Raw genomic sequence first — 20,577 nt, 5'->3', positions numbered from 1 at the left:
TTAACGGAACGTGGAAACATACCCTATGAGCAGCAGTGATTATTTCCTGTATTAACGTGTCAATTCTAAACCGGTATATGACCAAACAGTACACACTTTTTCAGTTGCATGAATTAGAGCCGTTGTCCCGTTCCTCTGGCTGGCATTGATCTTGGCTCCCTTCTTTATCAGAAGCCTCAGAATGTCGTCCTGCCCTGAAGCCGCAGCCATCATGACTAGAGTCATCCCACTTGAATCCTGCAAGGAAAAGGCAATACGGAAATAAATTAGCCAATTCCCCCACTCTTAAAATCACACAGAGAAACTTAAAAAAAAAAAAAGAAGTGGTGGTGGCATACAAAGGCATAAGCTGTGCCTACAAGCAAGTAATACTGATTTGTATCTACTCCGCATGCTGCCCTGGAATCTCCGTGCACACAGATTTACCATGTACACAAGACTTGACTAAATTATTTCCAGCATTACACATTAAACCGTAAATACACACATGGTCAAATAAATTTTTCTACTTGCCATAAAACCCCTTTAATGTCAAATATATTGGGGGAGACACAGAAGAACGAGGGTATAGGCCCTGCCACCAGGAAGCAGGCTGGATCCACCTAGTAGAATGCCCTCTTCTAGGACAGTAGGCAGCTCCGTTTAGTGCTGAAAGCAGGAGGAGAGCAACCCAAAAACTGGGGAAAAAAAGCCGCTAACAAGAAACAACCAGGCACCAACATGACCTGAACTCGAGAAAAATATTGCCCAGAGGCAACCTGTACTGATCCAGTAAAGGAAAGTAAAGGAATAGGGTGGGAGCTGTGTACCCCAATGTATTCAATGAGAAATGGATTTTATGCCAAGTACAAAAACTAAATTTTTATTTTAACAGTATTGGGGGAGATAGGAGTGCAGAGAAAAAAAAAGACAAATCAGCTCAGCTGGGGGGGCCGCATATAAAGAGGCCTTCAGCATTAAATGCCCAAAAGGGACATCTGCAGAGTGAATCTTGTAGAATCGTACAAAGATGTGGACAGGACTGGCAGATAGCCAAGAGCTACAAAGAAGAGGCCAGCGAGCCACTGGTCATGAGTTGAGGTCCTCTGCGATCACAAATGTGCAGGACTGGCAGATAGCCAAGAGCTACAAAGAAGAGGCCAGCGAGCCACTGGTCATGAGTTGAGGTCCTCTGCGAGCACAAATGTGCAGGACTGGCAGATAGCCAACAGCTACAAAGAAGGGGCTCGCAAGCCACTGGTCATGGGCGGAGGTCCTCTGCGCTAAGCGATAACAGTCACCCTACGATGTTTTTGAATGCTTGCTGGATTACCCCTTCTGTGACCCCTCACGATGGAGTGGTCACCGGCAGGCACACCGCTGAAGCTTCAGGGGATTGGCAGGGATGTGGGGTCTGTAGGGAGGTGCATCACTGTGGAGTGCACAGTGTGTCCTCCCCAAGGTAAAGAGAAACATGGGGAACAACCACAAAACCTTAAAAAAAAAAAAAAAAAAAAAACAGCACGACCCGACACCAGTTGTATCTTCCTCCTGTGAACATGATGCTAACGTTCAGCTGCCTAATGTCAGGGGACAGACAGTCAACACTTTGTTCACCTAGCGTCTCGCCCCCCTTGTGGCACTGCGTATACCCATGGTCCGATGCCCCCCAAAGTTACTAACAATAAATCATTCCGACTACTGGTGATTAATAAAATTACTTTCGAAATTAACAATTTGTAACTTGGGATGCAAATTCGTGATGCACTAGAGCTCAGAAATAGACTCCTCTATGCCGCACATGGGTAGCGCCTCCTGATGGTAGGCATGAGGTCCGTTTTCCTTTTAGCACAGGGTTACATGACAGCACAGGGCTACAGGACACTTGTGCCAACAGCCAATAGCACATTGATATATTGGCATTGGTGATTTAACATCACTGGGCGACTCTGAAGTTGTATGCATATCATAATGCCATTAACCCCTTCACAATATACAAAATCTACGTCATATGCCATGTTACAGCCTTGGATGTGAGCTTGCAAGCAGAAATCACATTTTTCCCCACACATGACGGCTGATTTAATTAGCAATTATGTGCCTCTATCAGCCACAGTCGGAGAAGAGCTTTGCCCGTGGCTGTTAACCTGTTAAATCCTGCAGTCAATCTATGACAATGGCACGAGTTGTTTAATGCTCACAATTGATGAGCTGATTTCTGATTGCGGATCGCCGAGGGTGTGCGGAAGACTCCCGTGCCTGTCATTACCTTCCTCCTCCGACAGTGTTCATAGGAGATCGTGATTTTAGCACGGCTATCTATAGCACCATCGACCAGGGCCATGCCTACCACGATAGAGATAAGGAGGCCATGCTGTACCAGGATAGGGATGGGGAGCATGTATACCAGGATAGGGATGAGGGGGCCATGTATACCACGATAAGGGGGCCATGCTATACCAGGATAGGGATGGGGGCATGTATACCAGGATAGGGATGAGGGGGCCATGTATACCAGGATAGGGATGAGGGGGCCATGTATACCAGGATGGGGATGAGGGGGCCATGTATACCAGGATGGGGATGAGGGGGCCATGTATACCAGGATGGGGATGAGGGGGCCATGTATACCAGGATGGGGATGAGGGGGCCATGTATACCAGGATGGGGATGAGGGGGCCATGTATACCAGGATGGGGATGAGGGGGCCATGTATACCAGGATGGGGATGAGGGGGCCATGCATACCAGGATGGGGTATATTAGTACAGAATTGACCACATTTATTTGCTTCAATTTTTTTCCACAATTTCCTCCTCTAAAATCTAGGTGCTTCTCATGGCCGAGGCGTCATATAGTTTGAAAAATACGGTAAGCCCTCACACAGCCCCTTATAACCAAAAAAATTTAAATGTTACTTGGTCTTGGGAAATGGTGACAAAAGCAAAAAAACGTTCCTGTTACAAGTGTCAAAAATTTGTTTCACAACTTAAAAAAAAAAAAAAAAAAAAAAAAGCCAAAACACTATACATGTTTGGTATCTGCGTACTCATACTTACCTGGAGAATCATATTGCCAAGTCAGTTTTACCTATAGTGAATGTGGGAAATAAAAAACCTAAAAAACATTTGTGAAATTGTATTTTTTGATTTGCAATTTCAACCCATCTTCCAGTGCAATATGTGGTAAAATGAATGGCGTCATTCAAAAGTGCAAGTAATCTCAGCTCTAGGAAGAAGGGAAGGAGAAAAAAAAAAAGGGAAAGGAAAATGGCCATAGCGTGAAAGGGTTAATACAAATCATGATGACCAGACCACTCAAAAAAAAAAAAAAAAAAAACAACAGATAAATGTACGGCTGTAACAAGTACAAATAAAACCTTACCTCCTGGTCCAAGTTATACTCCTCATTGGATTTAAGTGCATATTTTACAGTCAAGTAGTCGCCATTTTTCACTGCTTCTTTCAATGCACCTTATAATTAAATAGAAAAAAAAAAAAAAAGTTCATGAGAATCCATTACCATACTCCTTCACTTCCTCGGCTTGCACCAGGATGGAAATTCCCAGGTACAGACATCTCTGACCATGCAGAGCGCCGTAGTCCCTTTTGGTACATATTTTGAGACTCACAAAAAGAAACTTAAATGTGAATTTACATATAAAAAACAAAAATTCCTTAGGTAAAACATACTATTTGATATTGGGTCTCTTGGGATGATTTCATCTGATCCATCAAGATGCCTCTGAAAATCCTCCAGGGTCATCCACTCCAACTGTAGGTCCATTCCCACACCCACAACCAGGGGCCTGCTGTCCAGCCCTCCTGCAATACACAGAATAGTACTGGTAGAGACTATGTCAGAGCGGGGGATGTAAAAACAATAGAACATAAGGGTGTGTGGACACTGGTTCATGTACAAATCCCAACAGCCTGTTTGCCTACCCGAGCCATCCTGCAGGTGACACACGGGATCCATGACCTCCTGATCTCCTTCCGATGTTCCGTATGTCCATGAGTCCGCCTCATCTTGTGTACTTCTCCGGTCTCTCAAAGTTGATTTCATGTCCTTCATTCTATAGTCTTCTGGAAGTCTGTAGTCAAAGGATGGCTCTTCCTTCTTCTTTGTACTCTCCATTAACTCTTCCTTTTCTTCAGCAGATATTGTGAAGGCATCATGTGTGGTTTTCTGGTCCTTGATAACTAACGTGACAATCAAAAATGAGATTTGAATTTCACTTTTACAAACAAGCCTGAGGAACTAAAATGCTCTAGGTAAGATAGCCCATGGCCACCTGCCTCTGGGTGCCATTGTAAATACATTCACCAGACTTATTTTATTCCCATTGCGCCCATGAGTTTTCTGTGTTTTTTTTTTTTCTAATCCACTATACGGTTCTGGAGCTATGGGCCTTTTTTATTAACTTCTAATATTTAGAGTCTTTACTGTGGGGGAATGGCTCACAGGATCCTCTAGGGCGTGTCTTTAGGCTGCTCTGCATAATTACCTTGTGAGCCACACACTTTTGCAAAGACCTTTATAAATTAGCAATAAATATAAAGGCCCATATTCATGGAACCGTATGGTGAGCTAAAAAATAAAATAAATACCTTAGTCCCACTCCAGAACAGTAGCCTGATTATTCAGTTTCTGGGAACAGAACAGGATGTTGGTCACATGACCTGCACTACTTACTAACTGAAAGTCAGGGGTCACTAGATATGTGGGCAATGAAAAGACTAACTCTATGCCTTAGCACACGAGAGAATTGAGTGGCACTAATCCATTAGATATATCATTGTACTGTGGAGGAACAGAGTATATATAAAAAAAAAAAAAATGGATGGTGTATTCTATAAATTAAAAAAACATAAAGCTCAAATAAAATGTGCAGAAGGCTTTTGTTAATAGGTGCATTCGTGGGTTGGTTCCGGCAGAGAGAGGATACAGTAGACTAAAACTGTTCCATCCATTAAAAACCAAAATACAAAATATAAGGTGCGTTGATGGAATTTTCTTAAAGGGGGTATCTGTGAGATGATGATTTAAAGACTGGTTTCACACATCCAACACACATGATCCAAGTCAAGACTGTGGGTCTTCTGAACCAAACTCAACACCCTCAAATATACCTATGTGGCTGTTGAGTTTGAGTCAGGAGACCCACGGAGAGTGACATCACAGTCCATACTTGGCCCGTGAATTTCGGAAATGGATTCGCATCCAACTCCTGGCACTCCTACAGATCAGATGATTTAAGAGTCACTCAAGTGAATGGGACGGAGTGGCAGTACCATAATACATGGAGCAATGCCTGGTTAAAAAAAAAAAAAAAAATGATGATGCCCTCTTCAATGCCAAAATCCCAAGTAGAAGAAGAAGAAGAAAAAAAAAAAAGACTTTACAATTTTCTTTGTAATATTTATTTCCAAAATTAAAACACTCAGAATACGTGTCTGGCTGCAAACTTACTTTTCACCACCTTTGGCTCTTTTCGAGCATCTTTGTCAGCTTCATGCTTCTTTTTGGCTTTGTCTTTGGACATCTCTGATTTTTTCATTTCTTTATTCTAGTGGGAGGTACAAAGTAAAAAGTAAGAACCCAAAAATGTGACAAAAGCACACAACACGTAATTCAGTCTCGACTGCAAGGAAAAGTAGTTCATTCTGGCCACCAAAATATACAAGGAAGCCTTACTGGGTACATTAATGGGAGCAGCTTTACCAAAGACAGCCAACTGGGTCTGCATTACTAGATTAAGCAACAAAAAACCGGACAAGTAGGAATAGCTGGCCGGAAGAGACCTACGCGCCGATCGTCCGTCCGGAACCATCAGCGCATGACGCCATCCTCGCGCACTCCAAGATGAAAGAGCACGTTCCAGCGACCGCGATCCTGGAAGTGCTCTTTTATCTAGGAGTGTGAGGATGGAGTCATGCGCCGATGGTTCCGGATGGATGATCGGTTCCTCCCTTGGTAAGTCCTTTCTCTTATTTTCATTGGCTCCTGTTAGGGCCATCCCTCCTCACCTTGACACGCCCCCGGAAAAAGCTCAGGGCAAAATGCGCGTCGGGGTGAAGGGGGAACACCCGGACTAGCCACCTTCACCAGTCCCAGTATTTACAAGGTATTGGTATTCATTCTCCATTTGGCTTTTCATTTAAGCCTCAGACGGGGTTCATTACAGCCTCACCTTTTGTTTGAAGATGCAGACTTGTCAGGGGATGATATTTACACCTCTTATTCTATTTTGTTAGGTACTTACCTTGCATAATGCATTCCACTGGCTGCACCTGTTCCCTATTCACAGCGCTTTATTTATGGACCCATATTTTCACCAGCTATTGTTATCTCCATGATTTGTGGTATATGTGATTTTTTCCTATTGCACAAACTACGTGTATCCATTCACTTAGGATTTTTATCCTGTAATAGGGTTCGGACACCTGATTTATAGTCTTTATATTTTTGGTTGTATAGTGCTGGGGTTCCCCCTACAGGCTACTCGGTTTATAACTGCTTTGTGCTTATTTTTAATGTTTTTTCAATTTTACCTTGTTTTATGTATTCATAATAAGCCTCTTCTTCCGTCCAGCTACTCCTACTGGTCTGGTTTTTTGTTGTTTAGCCATTTGAAGTGTCAGAATTGTTATTTATGGACACGGATTTGCTTGATTTATTCATTACTAGATTAAGGTGGGACTGAGGAAAAATAAAAAAATAAATGCTTCTCTGCTGATGTGGGGAGTTTTGGTGACAGGAGGAGGATGAGAAAGCCATAAAAGAAGTCTTGCAAGAAATAATGCACAGTAAAACTGTAGTACTTAGGGCAGTGCCAAAACCAGTCAGCGGTCTGGGTGTAACCAAAGAAAACCTACTGCTTTAAACAAGAATAGGGGTATGCCTTGATGTCATTGACTCTTGGAAGCATTCAATGGAAAGAACGGCATGGTATGATATCGACCAAAGAGAATGAAAGTGGTAGCTGATGGCTCCCAAACATGGGTCATGAACCTGTTGGGCATGTTTGGCTTCTCACATGGCTATGACCCATAAATGCCTCTATAGTTTCCCTTTAAAATGGTTTTCTACCTCATCTGAGAGCAGCCTGATGTAGGCAAAGTGAAGCTGAATCCAACGATGTATCACTCACATTACTGAGTGTAGCTGTTCTGCCACCATCAGTTTTTAGATTTCGAATGAAGCAGAGCTGAGGAAGCTGCCCCGCCCACATCACAGCTAATCCCGCCCACACCAGGCTCTGTACATACAATGTCCATAGACAGTGAGCTGCTTATCACAAGAGGGGGCGTTTCCGGAATAGTCTGGCAATGTTAGTCTCTTAGGCTACTTTCACACTAGCGTTAACTGCAAACCGTCTCAAAACGTCTTTTTTCAGAAAAAACGCATCCTGCAAAAGTGTTTGCAGGATGCGTTTTTTCCCCATAGACTTGTATTGGCGACGTATTGCGACGGATTGGCATACGTCGTACGACGGATGCGTCGAAATTTGGCGATACGTCGTCGGCAAAAAACGTTGCTTGTAGCGTTTTTTTGTCTCCGCCTAAAAAACGTGTCGCGACGCATCCTGCGGCATGCGTCGTTGGCTATAATGGAAGCCTATGAGCGACGGATGCGTCGGGACACGTCGTAAGACGCAATGCAGCGCTGCAATACGTTTTTTTACACTGAGCATGCTCAGAAGCTGGATTTTGTTGCCAATTGGCCAGACACCCCCAAATCTATATAAACCTGGCCTGGGCCTTCAACCCCACATATATGGCCACGTATATACGTGGCACGTATTTAAGTGCCACGTATTTAAGTGCCACGTATTTAAGTGCCACGTATTTAAGTGCCACGTATTTAAGTGCCACGTATTTAAGTGCCACGTATTTAAGTGCCACGTATTTAAGTGCCACGTATTTAAGTGCCACGTATTTAAGTGCCACGTATTTAAGTGCCACGTATTTAAGTGCCACGTATTTCACGTAAATGCCACGATTTTTCAGTGCCACGTATAACCACGTAGTCATAGTATTTATAGTACGTGGCACTGAAATACGTGGCACTATGACTGTCAGAAAATGTTCATTAAACGGTTAGGTGTGAGGTTAGGGGTAGGGTTAGGGTCTGGATCCCTTTATCATCATCCGTAGTTCATTAATCGGATGAATCCACAGTCGTCTCCGTCTCCGTTGCTGCAGAAGCATCCTACGTCTTTCCGCTGCCGCCTCCTTCTCCCGCACTATGATATCCAGGCGATTCGTCTCAAAGATAACGTCGGTAACCAAACTAGCAATCCTCACAAGAACACCTTCCATCGCTCCCACAAAACTAAAACCCTCAAAGATGGGCTGTAAAAACAGTAACTATATAGTTTTCCATATTTTCCAGTAACCAATCAAATTTGGGAGCCTCCCATTTTAAAAACGGATCCGTCGTAAAAACGGATGCTACGGATGGTAAAAACGGATGCAACGTATGCAACGCATCCAGTATTTGACGGAAACGTTTAGCGGATTTGCGACGGATCCGTCGAAATGCTGTATGCGTGGCATACGTTTTTCACTTTTTTTGACGCATCCGTTTTTTCGGCAAAAAACGGATTTGCGACGTAATGCAGTTAACGCTAGTGTGAAAGTAGCCTTAGTTGTTAGTAAATAACAGCAGCACTTTGACAAGTGACACATCCCGGAATTCTATGTATCGGCCTCTCTATCTCCTGCTGTCTTCATATTGCATAGCAAAAACCTACTCACAGATTTAATTTAAGGACGCTGGTAATTGTTACACATACCTCTTTCAAGGAGTCAACCGATTTCCGGGTCTTTTCTTCACTACTTGGTCTAGCGCTCTTTGGAATCGGAGCTGGCTCCTTCACCTTATCGACAGACTTTTGCTTCTTGAAACTCTTTTTCTCCACGTGGGTTTCATCAAACATTGCCTTTTTGCCATTGTCTTTTTCAGCTTTTCTCTTGTGTTTCTTTTTCTTTTTCTTCAATTTTATGTCATCTACATCCATGTCCATAGTCAATACAGTGGCTGGTTCCTCTGCCACCATCTCCTGGCTTTTCACAGCCTCATCTTGATCCTGCCTATCTCCATCATCTACGAGAACTTCACTACTTACGCTCTTGGCATTTACCTCCGGTTTTGGAGACCCCACTTTTTCAGTCTGCTCCAGTTCAGAAACCTTTTTCATTTTTTTCTCTTTAAGTTCATCTACAGCCTTCACTTTACCATCCTTATTGTCCTCCTTTTTGGATTTCTTCTCTTCCTTTTTGGGCTTCTTGCTACTCAGGTCCTCAGAGCTTTCCGACAACCTTTTCTTTGGCTTGGAGTCAACAAGTTGGTTTTCGGATGGCTCTGCCTCAGTCCTTGACTTTTCCTTGCTTTTTCCAGATTTTGACTTCTTCTTTAAATCCTCCTGTAGCTTCTTATCTTCTTCATCCTTTGATTTTTTCTTCTTTTTCTGAATAGACTCATCTGTATTCCCCTGTTGAGAGTCACTGTCAGATTCCGCATCAAAAAGATCACTCAATTTCGGCTATAGAGTGTTAAGAAGGAAAAAAAATAAAGGATAACAAGTCAGGTCACACAGTATTAATGCCGACCATTAACCGGTCACATGACGACAGAACAAGCACCTCCAAAATCATTTAGCTATGCCAGCATTAAAAAACAAAACAAAAAAAAAAAAACTTATATGGGTTTGCACTGAATGAAAACGTCAAGTAATCAAATAGAACATTTTCAAAGAGAAGACCGGTCAGTGTTACATTGTTGCAAATTAAAGGTTACTTTGGAGCAACCATTTATCTACCCCCAAGGACAAACTTCGTCAACACACTGCAATTAAAGGGAGTCTGTCAGCTCCAAAATTCATATTAAGGCCTTGTAAGCTCATGCACTTTAATCAATAGTCAGGAGAGTTTTGTGCATATGTAAATGGTGGGCTCAGAGAACCGCGGGCAGGGCTCAGCGGTCCTCAAGCACGCTCCCTCCCACAGTTTTACCAGCTTGCTCCGCTCCTATGGCATGGATTGACAGGTCTGAGCTGAAGTTTCACCTCCTCCAAATACAAAGTCCCTGACAAGGACCTGTGGTTGCTTTGACACAGTCGACAGACTCCCGTTCTATCACTATCATTTACCAGCGCCTCCTTCTTGGCAGCTTTCTGCTTAATTTCCGCCTGTTTCCGTCTAAACTCAAGAAGAACTTCTTTACAGTCATCCAGATGGGCCTCTGGTTCCCAGGTATCTCCGTCAGAATCATAGCCTTTCCAGCGAACACGGTACAACACTTCTCCCTGTAAGAAAAAAGTGGGTAAGAAAAAAAAAAAAAAAAGAATGAAAGCAATTCAGTAAAATAAACAAAACAGTAAATTAAATGTTTGGGATAAAATGTCTTAGGCTACTTTCACACTAGCGTCGGGCTCAGCCCGTCGCTGTGCGTCGGGCCGACGTTCCCGACGCTAGCGTTGTCTCCACCGCACAACGGGGGCAGCGGATGCATTTTTCCAGCGCATTCGCTGCCCCATTGTGAGGTGCGGGGAAGTGGGGGCGGAGTTCCTGCCGCGCATGCGCGGTCGGAAAAAGCGGACCGTCGTAAGCAAAAAACGTTACATGTAGCGTTTTTTGCTCCCGACGGTCCGCCACTGCACGACGCATCCGTCGCACGACGGGTGCAACGTGTGGCAATCCGTCACAATGCGTCGCTTAATGTAAATCAATGGTGAAAAAACGCATCCTGCAAACACTTTTGCAGGATGCGTTTTTTCGGCAAAAAGACGCATTGTGACGGAATGCAGTTAACGCTAGTGTGAAAGTAGCCTTAATCAGAAGTTGTGGAACTGTAGAGAGGGAGACGACGCTCCAAATCTTACATATCACATACTATAAAGATCATCTATGGATGAAGCATTCGTACAGTGAATGAACTCTGAATCACACAGCGCACTGATCTAGCGCACCGCACCGGATGTTTTCCCTGTAGAGGAGGAGGAATAAATTAGGACATCTGCAGACAAAAATTGGACACACAAGGGATGAGGTATAAAAGCCGTAGAGAGGAGGAGATGGAGGTAATGCACAATTGTGCTGAATCTCATGTAACGGGGGCGGTTGTTGGGCGGACGTTCTCGACACTGCAGGTTCCCGCCGACTGCAGGAGACTGACAGCAGCGCTGCATGTTAATCACCCAGCAGCTGGGTGAGATAACAGTGCTCCTCTGTTTCCTGCGCCCCTCTCTAGCCCTTGTCACTAAGGCCTGTCATTCTCTTTATCCAGTTCTTACCAGATGATGAGATCTATGCGAATTCAAGGAGAACCATAAAACAATTAAAAAATAAAAATCAAGCTTTGTTTTTCCCCTTACGGTATATGCTTGCTTTGTGGGACAGGAAAGCCCCCGGCACACGTGCTGTACATATGCATAGTCCCCCATAAGCTCAGCGTATGCCAAGAGTGGGCTGTATCACCATATATTTTATTGTGCGGAAAGTATGGTCTACTCATTTTCCTATACAGTTAAAAATGGTTAACATGCACTGCTATATTCCAGAAGAATTCCAGAAAAAGTGTAAACAGAGCCTTACAACACAAAGGGCCCAACTGAAAAATTTGCCAGATTTTTTTTTCGTCTCGAAGTGCTTATTGACTTTTTTTTTTTTTTACAACAAATTCTTTAAACTAGCGCACGTGGTTCATAAAAATGTTGCAATCTTTTACTAAGTTGCAACTGATGGATCGGCTGAAAACACCTTGACCCTCAAACTCTGCCTACAATGGCGAATATAGCAATGAAATAGACTTTACAAAAAAAAGGCTAAAAATAAATAAATAAAAGAAGTAAATGTCAAAAAGGTGAAAACAAACCCCAGAACAATGGCGCAAACTAGTGATGAGCGAACGCGCTCAGATAAGGCGTTCTAAATTCATGAGGGCGGAGGGCACCGCTAAATATAACACTGTTGGGGCTCACCGTGGACTTGGAAACATAGTAACTTAACCCATAGAGAAAGATCAAGTCCACACGAAAGGGAGCACCACAACCATGTGTAAAAAATACAAAATCTTTTATTAGTAAGCTTTTACAAAAAATAATGCAACACACAAAAAAAAGCTACATCACACAGAAAAACTCCAGCATGGTCATACAGTACAATGTAATGGCCTGTGGTATAACCATATACAATGTGCTTAGTATACAAAAACAATTAGTTATATATACATGGTTCACAGATCAAAACAACACAACACTATAAAGTGCCATTACATTGTACTGTATGACCATGCTGGAGTAGTTGGGGATGTGGGTTGTCACTCTTTTCCTATATTATCATATTAGGATATGACTTTTGTACAAGATTTGTGCTGTTGCTGCACTTTTAATGTTTTTATCCTTTTTTCTGTGTGATGTATCTTTTTTGTGTGTTGCATTATTTTTTGTAAAAGCTTACTAATAAAAGATTTTGTATTTTTTACACATGGTTGTGGTGCTCCCTTTTGTGTGGACTTGATCTTTCTCTATGGGTTAAGTAGATAAGGCATTATTCCAGCATGCCCGGGTGCTAACAGAGTGTCTTCGGCGTGCTCGAGTAATATGTTTGAGTCCCCGTGGCTGCAGGTGGCTGTTAGGCAATATCTGAACGTGTTGCAGCTGTCTAACAAACAGGCAATCCCTGCGTGTGTCGCTGCTGTCTAACAGCCGTGAGACATGCAGTCGCGGGGACTTGACCATATTTTTCGAGCACGCCGAAGACACTGTTAGCACCTGAGCATGACACCTTATCGGAGGACGTTCACTCATCACTAGTGTAAACGCTATATAATGGATTGGACCCATACACTATCTGAGCAACATTATTTTGGCCCATAAAGGTCCAGGGATTTTTTCGTCTATCAGCTTTACATTGTTCCACCACAGCGACTGACCACAATTACGACCACAACTGCAGAGTGACTATCCAGCCGAGCACAAGTCCCCATAGTAGGTCCTGTTGCTCCTCGACAGAGGTCAGAACTTCATACACCCAGTGAACCTTCTCTTACCACAACTGCTTGTGTGATAATGGAGTGTGTGAACTGCAAACACAAGTCATGCAGAGAAGAAAGCCGTCCTCGGACATTCATGTGAAACCAGATGCCTCACGTGTCAATATTGGTGCATCACCAGAGAACCTATGAAACGGCAAGGACGGCTGGGTTGTCAGCTGCCGATCTCCAGAAGCCCTCCCCTCCGCTGACATAAGGGCCATAAATAAACCAGAGGACAAGATCTGACAAAAGTAACCGCTAGGCTAAGGGGAGTACTGCACAACTACAACTCTCAGCATGCATTGACAACATATGATTGCCAATAAGTACTAGGAGTAGTCGTTTCACCACTGGTTCTCTAGAATTTTCTACCCTACCGTCCAGTAGCGTGTGGACCTCCAGCAGGACATTATAGTCCCCCAAGCTTTCTATAACAGATCTCTTCCTGCGGATAAGCTGTACAACTACACCCAGTCTCCTGCACATTAGAGAGGACTCCAGGCTGACATGACCGCTTGCTCCTGTGTGTTTAGCTCGCACATGTACACATTAGATGTTTGGTCGACATTTATGTAACATGAATGAGATCCATCTTAAGGCCCCGTCTCACACAGCGACGCTGCAGCGATACAGACAACGATGCTGATCGCTGCAGCGTCGCTGTGTGGTCGCTGGGGAGCTGTCACACAGACAGCTCTCTCCAGCGACCAACGATCAGGGGAACGACTTTGGCATCGTTGAAACTGTCTTCAACTATGCCGAAGTCCCCCTGCAGCACCCGGGTAACCAGGGTAAACATCGGGTTACTAAGTGCAGGGCCGTGCTTAGTAACCCGATATTTACCCTGGTTACCATTGTAAAAGTAAAAAAAAAAAAAAAAACAGTACATACTCACATTCTGATGTCTGTCACGTCCCCCGGCGTCCACAGGGTTAAAACTGCTTTCGGCAGGAGCGCTGGTAATGCACACGCTGCTGCTGAGAGCTTCCCTGCACTGAATGTGTCAGCGCCGGCTGTAAAGCAGAGCACAGCGGTGACGTCACCGCTGTGCTCTGCTTTACGGCCGGCGCTGACACAGTCAACCCTGTGGACGCCGGGGGACATGACAGACATCAGAATGTGAGTATGTACTGGTTTTTGTTTTTTTTACTTTTACAATGGTAACCAGGGTAAATATCGGGTTACTAAGCGCGGCCCTGCACTTAGTAACCCGATGTTTACCCTGGTTACAAGTGAACACATCGCTGGATCGGCGTCACACACGCTGATCCAGGGATGGACAGCAGGTGATCAGTGACCAAAAAAAGGTCCTGATCATGCCCATCGACCAACGATCTCCCAGCAGGGGCCTGATCGTTGGTCGCTGTCACACATAACGAGATCGTTAGCGGGATCATTGCTTACGTCACCAAAAGTGTGACGTTGCAACGATATCATTATGTGTGACTCAGCCTTTAGAGACGCAAACTCCCCATTGAGAAGACATGCATGCTCAGCTGAACTGATCATGGGCCTAAGGGCTGAGTCACACATAACGATATCGTTAACGATATCGTTGCAACGTCACGCTTTTGGTGACATAGAAACGGTCCCGCTAACAATCTCGTTATGTGTGACAGCTCCCCAGCGACCACACAACGACTTACCAACGATCACGGCCAGGTCGTATCGCTGGTCGTGATCGTTGGTAAGTCGTTTAGTGTAACGGTACCTTAAGGAGGTGTAAGAAGGAAAAGCTTTCCGCCTAGGCTACATTCACATAGCCATGTGACACATCCTAGTGCGGCCCTTTTTTCCCCCCCACGGACCCATAGAATTTAATGGATCCGTACACATATCAGTTTTAAATTAGGGTTGGCGAGACCCAGAGCAGGTCCTATACTCATTCCTTTTGTGGATCAGACCCGACCATTGAAGTCTGCAGGGATCTTCGAGACACGGATGACTATTGGGAGTCAATACATCAAAAGTTCTCAGTCTCCTTGATCCAGTTATACCCCCCCTCCCCCTCAAAAAACAGATTAAAATCAGATGACGAGAGAGAGAAAACGGACCATTTAATATGGATGTAACTGATGTGTGAATGGAGCCTAACAAGCCATAGCAGGCAGCTATGAAGTGGATACAATTGCAACAAATTCTTAGCTGGGAGCAGAACTATGTACTTGGATTTAAAGGGAACCTATCACCCCGTTTTTTAAAAATTAGATAAAAATAGTGTGAAATAGGGGCAGAGCTGGGCTTTACATTACTGCCTTTTTGGTGCCTTTACACCCCCGTTAGGCTGCCGAAATACCTTTGTGAAGTGGCCGTTTTGTCCTGTCACTCAAGTTGGTCAGGTCGGATGGGCGTGGTGACAGCGCTGTTTCTCCCCCAGATCAGGCTCATCATTACGTTGGTGGCGTAGTGGTGTGCGCATGTCCAAAGAGAAGATCCACTGCCCAGGAGATTCAAAACAGCGCGGTCTTCGCTATTCGCCGTTTACCGGTGGGCGCGGCCATCTTTCCTGTGGCCGCGCGTGCGCAGATGGAGCGCTCTGCTGCCCGGGGCTTCAGGAAAATGGCCGCCGCGATCTCCATCTGCGCACGCGCGGAATCCCGCGGCCATTTTCCTGAAGCCCCGGGCAGCAGAGCGCTCCATCTGCGCACGCGCGGCCACAGGAAAGATGGCCGCGCCCACCGGTAAACGGCGAATAGCGAAGACCGCGCTGTTTTGAATCTCCTGGGCAGTGGATCTTCTCTTTGGACATGCGCACACCACTACGCCACCAACGTAATGATGAGCCTGATCTGGGGGAGAAACAGCGCTGTGACCACGCCCATCCGACCTGACCAACTTGAGTGACAGCAGAAAACGGCCACTTCACAAAAGGTATTTCGGCAGCCTAACGGGGGTGTAAAGGCACCAAAAAGGCAGTAATGTAAAGCCCAGCTCTGCCCCTATTTCACACTATTTTTATCTAATCTTTAAAAAACGGGGTGATAGGTTCCCTTTAAAGGGAACCTGTCAAACTTCTAAAGGTAATGAGAAAATACAGAATACTGATCTGTGTGTACCCTGAGGACCCTTCCCTAGGTGTCTTAGCTTTAGGCAGCTTCATATTGTCACTGTGTGACTTGCGCCGGGGGCAGAGTCAGTTCCCGTCAGGTGGAAGCGGTGCAGTGTTTACACATCACACACAAAGGATTTGTATGGAAACAAGCCTCCGGGCAGCACGTCAGACCACAACCTGATGGTCGCTGCAGAGTGCAGAGCTTGGGAGGCAAGACCCGAGCATGGCCCCTCTGAAAAGTGCGCGCTAGGTCTGGGCAAGCCCCCAATGGAAAGTTCCCGTCAGACCAGTGAAAAGAGCCTGCTAGAAAGTGGCCAATAGACCCATGCAAACCCCAAAAGAAAGTGCCCAATATACCTGCACAGGCCCCAATAGAAAGGGCCCAATATACCATTCTGATACACCCACACAGATCCCAACAGATCTGTGCAGACCCCAATAGACCGTGCCCAACAGACCAGCACAGACCCTGCTATAAAGTGCCCGACAGACCAGCGCAGACCCTGCTATAAAGTGCCCAACAGACCCACGCAGACACCAACAGAAAGTGCCAACAGACCCGTAAAGACCCCAGTTGAAGGTGCCCACATGTTCTGCCTGGGTGCAGGGTGGATGCTTTCCACACTATTGAAGCACTGCACCGGTAAAAATTAAATGATCACGAGTAGACATTTGATATTTTATATTCCAATCAAAGCCATGTTTAAAAATAAATAAATAAAATTATCTCCTCCATCTTGGGAGAGCAGACATGCTGGATGGAGAGTAGAGGCTTTCTTGCTTACGTACACTAGCGGCAATCTGCTGACATGGCAGCGGTTCATGGTTTTGGACCTGTTGGGCCGAGGCTACACTGCGCCTTTCTGTACCTCTGCTGATGCAACCAACCCACTTGCATACACCTGAATGTTTCGCTTTGTTCCACAGCTGATAAATATTTAACATCAGCAGCGCTAAAAATGTTCCAGTGTCGCCCAGACCTGATGAATCGGTCCTGGGTGCCATTAACACACGCTTTCTGCAGGATCATCTGTGTGTCTGCATACGGTGCTATGTATGGGTCAGATAAAATGGAGGCAAAGTCCGAGGAGAAGACACAGATACACTGGGGGCCGTATGGCTTCACACTGCACCGTCACGGTCGTTCTGTGTGCCGCCATATGGCAGCGCTTACCCAGAAGCAATGTTTCCAGTATCATCTCTGCGATACCACACGTAACATATAAGCCACCCTCCCTGCAACAACCGGTGCAAGAGCGCCTCCTGCTGCTCAGACACACGAGCCGACAGTCTGCAGGATACATCACTGCCTCCATTTCTACCTGCTGATCCGGATACTCAGCGCGGACATGTTAAAGTGGTTGTCCAGCCACCTAATACAGATTTACAGAAGATAAGGTTTCCAATGCAACAACATAATGGCGACAGTAATGCTCGCCTTACCGGTCCCCCGCAGCTCCTGCTCTGTCACTTCCCGGGTGTCCATGGTCCGGAGAGAACTTGTTGACATGGACATGTGACCTCTGCAGCCAATCACTGACAAATCAGCACTAAAGCCAGCGATTGGCTGCAGTGATCCCATGTCAATGTTAATAAGTTTTTGGGGGAGAGAAGAACTAGAAGCAATGGGGGGAGGGTGTTACTACTCATACAGTTGTCTGGGCAGTTTTAGAGGTGGCACGATAACTCCTTAGTGCCATTGGTAAAGGAGATAAAGGGGCTCGCATAACCATGTGGTGCCCCTACATCCAGTGTGTCAGATCCTAGCATCAGATAGCGGTGGATAAGTGGCGCCCTCTTCAGTGTTTACACTGGCACTGAATGTGACAACACAGATACTCAGCACCATGAGACGCCATCACCTGTAAAGCCTCTGCAGGAAGTATCTCACCAGCCAGGAGAAAGTGGGCAGACATAACCAATCTGCAGACGAGAAACCCCCCACCCCGGGCAGACCCCGCTACATCCAGAGCTCCCAGCTGACCTTATGGAGAGGGGCTCAGGGGCTGCACCACGGGAACCAATCAGAGCCGTTTAACCTTTTACATGCCACGTCAATCACGAAAGCGTATTTAAAGGGGTTGTCTGGTCTTACACTACCAGCCAGAAGGACCCTCTAAGTGATGCAGACTTGTGAACTCTCGCATCGCGCACAATGCGAGGTAGGAAGATTGTCCGGTGCTACTAGCAAGAGGTCACGTGACCACAAGCATGCGATCTGCATATTCCAGGCCACATCAATACACTTGCACTGAGTTAAGTCGGACACAGTCAGCGTGTATGCAAATCACCTACTTGTGGCCACACCCCCGACAGAATCCTGACCGCAAACAAGTGCGCAATGCGAGGATTCACCAGTCTGCAGTCACTGCAGACTTATAGCACAAGGCCAAACAACCCCTTTAAGAGCGACAATGGGAAGCCTGGGGAGCATTAATTATACAACACACTACAATACTGACAGTCACCCAGACTAATAACGCAACAGTGACAAATATTTACATTACTTCTTTATTATCAGTCACCCCCGTTTTTCAGAAACATAAACAATAAAAAAATAAAACACAACAAAGCACATTTGTTACAGATTTAGAATCCCCCCCAAAAAAATCTGACAGAATCGCTGTTTTTAAAGGCGACTTCGGCCTCTAAAAAAAAAAAAAAAAAAAAAAAGAAAAAAGGGATCAGAAATACACAGGAACCCAAAAGTGGCACTAATGGAACAACTGCAGCTCGGACCCCAAAACAGGAGGAGAAAATATATATTTTATAAAAAAAAAAAAAAAAAAAAAAAAAAAAGTGATCATTTCTGGCTGTGAGGGGAAAAAAACAAAAAACAAAACCAAAGCTGGGCGGACAGGGCCCCCGAGCCTCAGGGCCCGAGCCCCGACCTCCAGCTGAGGCCATGCCCCCCTTCCCCCCTCACGCTCTGGGGAGAGCTCCCGGGAATGCTGGGGGTCGCAGTGACGATGTCCACGGCGGCGGACTCTCCACACAGCCCGCTCCCCTCACCTCCTCAGTCTTGGAGTCCAGGATACTCTCCACCTCGAACACGTCCTCCTCGTCCTCGCTCTCCGCCCCCTCCATCTTGTCGGTCCCCGCTCCGGCATTTTCCAGCTCGCCTCCCTGGCTGCCACCACCATTGCCATCACGTCCCGCAAACTCCGCCATGATGGCTCGAGTTAGGTAGACGACAACAGGAAAATCCTCCTGCGCCACACACACCTCCCCGATACGTCCCGAAAGGGTGGCGCTCTCCACCAATCACAGCGCACCATCAGGATAGGTGGGGTTTACCGTTGCTATAGTATCCAATAGGATAGAGAGAGACAGTTTGCGGTCAAATATGGTGAAATCTGATTGGATACTGTAGACTCCTGATATGAAAGGAGTAGCCAATTGCTGCAGGGTATGGTGAGAGGGGCGGAGTCTATTGTAAGGTAACTTCAGGCAATCCCAGGGAGTCCTAGAGCGCGCGTGACCGTCTGCTACCTTCTGCGCATGCGTTTGTTGCTACGGCCCTCAGTAGTCAGTACTCAGTAGTCCTGTAAGGTGGAGGGGGTCTTTCCGTACAGTATGGCTGCCCCCCGTCTGTACACACTACACGTGGTACATACACGAAGCCATGCATTAAGCTTGATTCACTGTTGGAAGATAATGGCGCCCCTCCCCCATATGAATCCTCAGCCCCCATTTAAGGGCATGGGTCACAAAATCAGGGAAAAATAGCGACAGTCAGCACTGACAACCTATATTTTATATGTCAGACCCAAGGACAGTCATGGAAACTAATATTGCTTAAGTATAATGGGCGCCGTTTAGTTTCAGATTAGGTGTGCAGGCAATACCCCAATGGAAGCCAACCAGACCCCATTATAAAGGGATAATAATAATCTAATATATAAAGCTGAATGTGTGTATGTATGTGTGTATGTCCAGGATTGGCATCTGAACCGTCGCAGCTACAGCCACAAAATTTTGCACAGTCACACGTCTGGACCCCGAGAGCGTTATAGGCTATGTTGTGAGGTGAAATTTTAACCCCGCGCTTTCCAATTCACCAAACAATTTTGCCCCTATCTACATAATGGGGAAAAAGTGAAAGGAAAAGTGTTGGAGGCAAATTAACAGCTGCCAGATGTGAACAAGGGGGACTTAAAGAATGAGAGCGATGGCGCCAAAGAGTATATACTGTACAGTTGCTAAGGTGGGGCCCCGACATGGGATACTAACCACACACAGGGATATGAACACACACACAAAATGCGCCACACACTACCACGTGCTCGAACACATATACCACCCTCAGCGCACATTTCACCACACATACACCAACCTCACCACATAAAAGTCGAAACACAAAAGTCGCCGCTCAAAACTCGCCACGCGCAAAACTCTCCACATGCAAAACTCGCCACACGTGCAAAACTCACCTCATGGAAAACTCGCCACACGCAAAACTTGCACACACAGAAAAATTGCCACATGCACAAAAGTTGCAACACA

At 45.7% G+C, this 20,577-nt stretch overlaps 1 protein-coding gene across 1 annotated transcript in view; it reads right to left on the bottom strand.

The window, feature by feature from the left end:
* The window catches only part of MPHOSPH8 (M-phase phosphoprotein 8), a 42,925-nt gene extending 23,588 nt beyond the window's left edge, over positions 1-19,337 (bottom strand). The window contains exons 1-8 of the mRNA XM_077298359.1: positions 19,084-19,337; positions 10,135-10,290; positions 8,779-9,528; positions 5,451-5,547; positions 3,923-4,180; positions 3,671-3,802; positions 3,363-3,451; positions 97-237 (exon numbers count right to left, since the gene is read on the bottom strand). Of these exons, the coding sequence (XP_077154474.1) occupies positions 97-237; positions 3,363-3,451; positions 3,671-3,802; positions 3,923-4,180; positions 5,451-5,547; positions 8,779-9,528; positions 10,135-10,290; positions 19,084-19,242 (1,782 nt within the window). The 5' untranslated portion in view covers positions 19,243-19,337. The remainder of the gene's footprint in view (positions 1-96; positions 238-3,362; positions 3,452-3,670; positions 3,803-3,922; positions 4,181-5,450; positions 5,548-8,778; positions 9,529-10,134; positions 10,291-19,083) is intronic.
* Positions 19,338-20,577: the final 1,240 nt, after the last annotated feature.

This window comes from Ranitomeya variabilis, chromosome 3, assembly GCF_051348905.1.
Source record: "Ranitomeya variabilis isolate aRanVar5 chromosome 3, aRanVar5.hap1, whole genome shotgun sequence".
Lineage (NCBI taxonomy): Eukaryota > Metazoa > Chordata > Amphibia > Anura > Dendrobatidae > Ranitomeya > Ranitomeya variabilis.
The sequence above is the reverse complement of the archived record's forward strand: the minus strand, read 5'-3'. Positions and strand labels throughout refer to the sequence as shown.